The sequence below is a fragment of the Acomys russatus genome, chromosome 10 (assembly GCF_903995435.1).
Source record: "Acomys russatus chromosome 10, mAcoRus1.1, whole genome shotgun sequence".
Taxonomy (NCBI): Eukaryota; Metazoa; Chordata; class Mammalia; order Rodentia; family Muridae; genus Acomys; species Acomys russatus.
Window position 1 is genome coordinate 1,706,572 of NC_067146.1, and position 4,846 is coordinate 1,711,417.

General features: G+C 39.5%; 1 protein-coding gene across 1 annotated transcript; it reads left to right on the forward strand.

Annotated features, from left to right (window-relative positions):
* Positions 1–250: 250 nt before the first annotated feature.
* On the forward strand, positions 251–3,974 carry LOC127194212 (trypsin-4). Its single transcript, XM_051151535.1, has 5 exons — positions 251–308; positions 1,728–1,890; positions 2,179–2,432; positions 2,939–3,075; positions 3,745–3,974. Exons 1-5 carry the CDS (start codon positions 269–271, stop codon positions 3,892–3,894), a joined length of 744 nt encoding a protein of 247 aa, XP_051007492.1. The 5' UTR covers positions 251–268; the 3' UTR covers positions 3,895–3,974.
* The last annotated feature ends 872 nt before the right edge of the window (positions 3,975–4,846 follow it).

Sequence of the window (4,846 nt, forward strand, 5' to 3'; positions counted from 1 at the left end):
ATTTCGTGCAGCCAGCTGGAGTTGATCCTTCCATTCCCATGACCTTTACAGAATACTGGGAAAATGGTGATGTGGGGACTTGGTGCTGAATCACCTTTCATCACAGAACAGGATTCTAAATTTGTTTTGTGGGTGTGTGTTCAATAAAGTCACCTTTTTGGCACTGTGGTCCTGCTGGTTGTGAATGTTGAAAGCATAACTGGAGGTATAAATAGCTGTGAAGGAAAAGCTTTCATCCTAGTGCCCTCTCCAGACACACTGAGAAGCCATGAATATCTTCATCTTCTTTGCTGTCCTGGGAGCTGCTGGTAAGTCTTTCAAAGGGCATTTTATCATGTGTCTATCATGCATCCAAGTTTGCACTTTGAAGTGGAAAACAGTAAAAGCCATTGAGTATATACTCCAAGTGCAAGAAGATTGAAGTGGCCAAGCAGCATTACTTACTACATTAATGTATTCTATTGGTTAGTGAAGAAAATATAGGATAGGATGCATTACAGAAGTGTGTGTCTTCACCTCTCTATGAAGAAGTAATAAATAACTGGAATTACTATCTTCTCCAAGAAAAGGGTGCAGACATTAAATCCTGATTCCATGGAAGACCAAAGGTCTGGTAATTTGCACAAAGCTGTAAGACTTGGAAAAGATGTGTTATTACGCACAGAAAAAAATTTTAGGGTATATTAAACAAAATCTTTATATATAAAATCAGTCTTGTATAAAGGCACATGTTATTCAATAATAAAAAAATGATTTCTCTAGGTTAATAAAATTAAAGTTCAAACTAAAATACTTACAATTCATATCAGTGTTGACTCAGTATGTATTTCCTCCTGCTTGGAAACTTCAAATATTGTAATGATTGGATCATATGGATTATTTATCTTTATAGTTATAAGAAACCTTGGAAGTTGACATAGTCAATATAATTTATAAACATGGGTGGAATTTTTAAAGGAAAATACAAATGTCTTTGGAAATACTTGGTGAATCAATGGACATATCAAAACAATACATGTGCCAAAATATCAAGAAAAATGAGAAATTTTAGAGAAGCAAAACATAGTACTGTGATGTAATGATATACACAAATTATATCAAACATTATAAATAAGTATTTGGTTGTGTTATGTAGAAATACATAAATACAACTTAAAAGATGGAATTTAAAGATAAATATCAGGGTTGCAAATGGCTCTACAAATAAAGGTGCTTACCATCAAGAATTAGAACTGAACTATGATACAGGGGACCCATTTGTGGCATATGAAGTCAACACTTTATGATTTGTTTGTTGTTTGTTTGTTTTTTACCCCCACAGTGGCTCTCTCTGTCTCTGTCTCTCTGCGTCTCTCTCTGCGTCTCTCTCTGTCTCTCTGTCTCTGTCTCTCTCTCTCTCTCTCTCTCTCTCTCTCTCTCTCTCTCTCTCTCTCTCTCTCTCTCTCTCTCTCTCTCTCTCTCACACACACACACACACACACACACACACACACACACACGGATGGCAGATAACTTAATATTATTTTGTAAATTTAAGTTCTATTATCAATGATAATAAACATGTATCCTAGAATAGAACATAATACTTTTACAACATTGTAAGTACATTTTACTGAATAGGAGGACACATGTCTTTTTTGGTTGATCTGTACAAACTTCAGATGGAAGACCAATTTCCAATTTTAAGACAAGTCTTCTTATACTAAAGATCCAAAATTCTCCCCCAGTTGCTCTCCCTACAAATGATGATGACAAGATTGTTGGAGGCTACACCTGTCCGAAGCATTCTGTTCCCTATCAAGTGTCTTTGAATGATGGCACTGGCCATCAGTGTGGGGGCTCCCTCATCAGTGACCAATGGGTCCTGTCTGCAGCTCACTGCTACAAAAGGTAAGGGAACAATACTCAGATTCCTGTGCTTAAGGCCCATCAGTGTTCTAGTGCCACTGCCAAGAAGATGGCCCTTTGTGAGTCAGTATGGGCAGAAAACAATCCAAGGAATCATCTATCCTGCAAATTGTTAGTGGGGGGCGGGGCACAATTTTACTTTAACTGCAGAGTCCATAGGAGATTGGATGCTTTATGAGGGTGATATCTGTTTCTATCTTCTGAACTTTGAACTTGAAGAAGAAAAACCTCAAGTGAGATACTTAGAGATTTTCTTTTCTGTTAATCCAGGAGACTCCAGGTTCGCCTTGGAGAACACAATATTCATGTCCTGGAGGGTGGTGAGCAGTTCATTGATGTGCAAAAGATCATCCGCCACCCCAAGTACAACAAGGATACTCTGGACAATGACATCATGCTGATTAAACTGAAGTCCCCTGCCCTCTTGGGCTCCCGAGTGTCCACAGTCTCTCTGCCCAGATCCTGTGCATCTGCAGGTGCTTGGTGCCTTGTGTCTGGCTGGGGAAATACTATGAACCTTATAGGTAAGTGTCAATGGGTATAAATTTCAAATATACAAATACCAGAGATGAAAGGCGTACAGGGGGTCAACAACCCACATTCTTACTGAGGACAAACCCCCTAAAGGCAGCTTTAGACTTAGGCAGTCCTGGAATACACTTAATTGGAATCCAGAAGAGGACTTTCCTAAGACCATGTTGGAAAACACAAGAATGACCTTTTATCATGGTGCAAAATTATTTAATTCATGTGACCAGTGATACAAAGAAAACTAAAACTCAAATGGCAAATAGAGTTGATGACCAGAGATCTGGACTGTTTCATATATGAGACCCTAGACCAATGGCAGGACTGTCGTAGAAAGAAAAGGTCGTTAACACTAATCAGAAAATCTTTTAAAAACAAAAGTACAGCTTAATTGTAAATGTTTTGCTACTTGGAAGATTAGGCGTGCAGTGAAGCAGAGAGCTGAGAGAGTTAAAATTTTCCAGGAAGGTACTGAAGGATCTTCCATTTTCACTCTCAACAGGCACATACCCAGCACGCCTTCAGTGTCTGGAAGCCCCTGTTCTCTCTGCCAGTTCTTGCAGAAGTTCTTACCCAGACATGATCACCAGGAACATGTTCTGCCTGGGCTTCCTGGAAGGTGGAAAGGACTCTTGTGATGTGAGTTTCCTTGACTCTTTCTCAAAATCTCTCTGCCTCTCTGTCTATGTCTCTCTGTCTGTCTCACTGTCTCTCTGTCTGTCTCTGTATCTCTGTCTCTCTCTCTGTCTCCCTCTCTGTCTCTGTCTTTCTGTGTCTCTGTCTCTGTCTGTCTCTCTCTCTCTCTCTCTCTCTCTCTCTCTCTCTCTCTCTCTCTCTCTCTCTCTCTCTCTCTCTCTCTCCTTTCCTCTCCACTCTACCATATTCCCCTTTGGCAGAGAAGCCAGCACATCTGTCTGGAAGGTTTCACATGAGATGAGAAAAGGCCTATGAATAGAAACAGGTTTTATCTTGGTGATATTGGTGGATAAGAACAAGGGTGAAATCAGAGCAGATGATGCTGTGCAAAATAATACAAAAAATATTTTAAGGGATGTGATCACTTTGCAAGGGCAGTAAAAAGACCAAGAAATACCCCAGCCCTCACTTTTTCCTGGCCTGATGTGGAAAGTAAGGAAATACAAGGTTATAGAGAAAGAATCGACAAGGATGTAACTAATTACAATTATATGCAGGGAATCTGCATTGCTTCTCAGAGGGTCAGGACCTCCTGATAATGGAGAACCATCATGGGTTCCAATCACTCACCTCAACATAAGCCTATAGTAACTGTCTTTTCTCTCTGCACAGGGTGATTCTGGTGGCCCTGTGGTCTGCAGTGGAGAAATCCAGGGCATTGTCTCCTGGGGTACAGGCTGTGCAATGAAGGGCATGCCTGGTGTCTACACCAAGGTCTGCAACTACCTGAGCTGGATTGAGGAGACCATGGCCACCAACTGAGTCTTTCACCCTCCATAAACCATGTGGTCTTGATCCATATCTCTTTCATCTTATGCCTGAAATAAGATTTAAATAAAATATTTTCTGCAGTTCCATATCTGTGCACGTCTGATTCTTGATTGATTCTTAGGGAGCATTCTTTGAAACTTCGTGCTAAATGAGATCATGATCAATGAGTTGAACTTTGTCCTGCGATCACTGTACACATTACATGATGATTAATCCTTCATCTCTCATCAGCACCTTCTTCTGTGCTGTGTGAGTTATAGAGGGTATAATGCTGAACACAAGTACAAGTTATTAGTGGATAGGACAGATTCTGTTTAAGACTTGACTGCCGTACACCCATGTTCAGACTTGCTTTGTTCTAAATTATATAATCATACCTTTTTATATATGATTTCTTTTTTGTATACTGGAGACATGAAGCTGCAGTTGTTATCATTCTCCAACTTATTTAAGTATTTTCTTGTAAAATAGTCATTGAGCACCAACAGGTTGGTTCCTGGTTTTCTTAAATCCTCAGAATCAGAGAATCTTGATAGAGCTTACTTGTTGGAAACCTTAAATGAAAATTTATTTTGTATTTATTTTTGCTTTTAATTACTGTGTATAGTATTTTTTAAAATCCTCTCATTTATTTTATCTCAGCTGCAGACTTCCCACCTTCTATTCCTCCCAGTCCATCTCCCTATTTCTCTTCTCTCACTGATCTGCTTTTCCCTTTAGAAAAAAAAAAAAGAGCAGGGCTCTCACTGATCTGCTTTTCTCTTTAGAAAAAAAAGAGCAGAGCTCCCAAGGACATCAACTCAACATGGCATAACATGTTAAAATAAGACTAGGCGTAATCCTTCATGTGAAGGTTAAACACAGCAACGCATCAGGAATAAATAAGGTTGTAAGAGCAGAGCTGACAAAAGGGTCAGAAATATCCTGAACCCCACTATTGGAA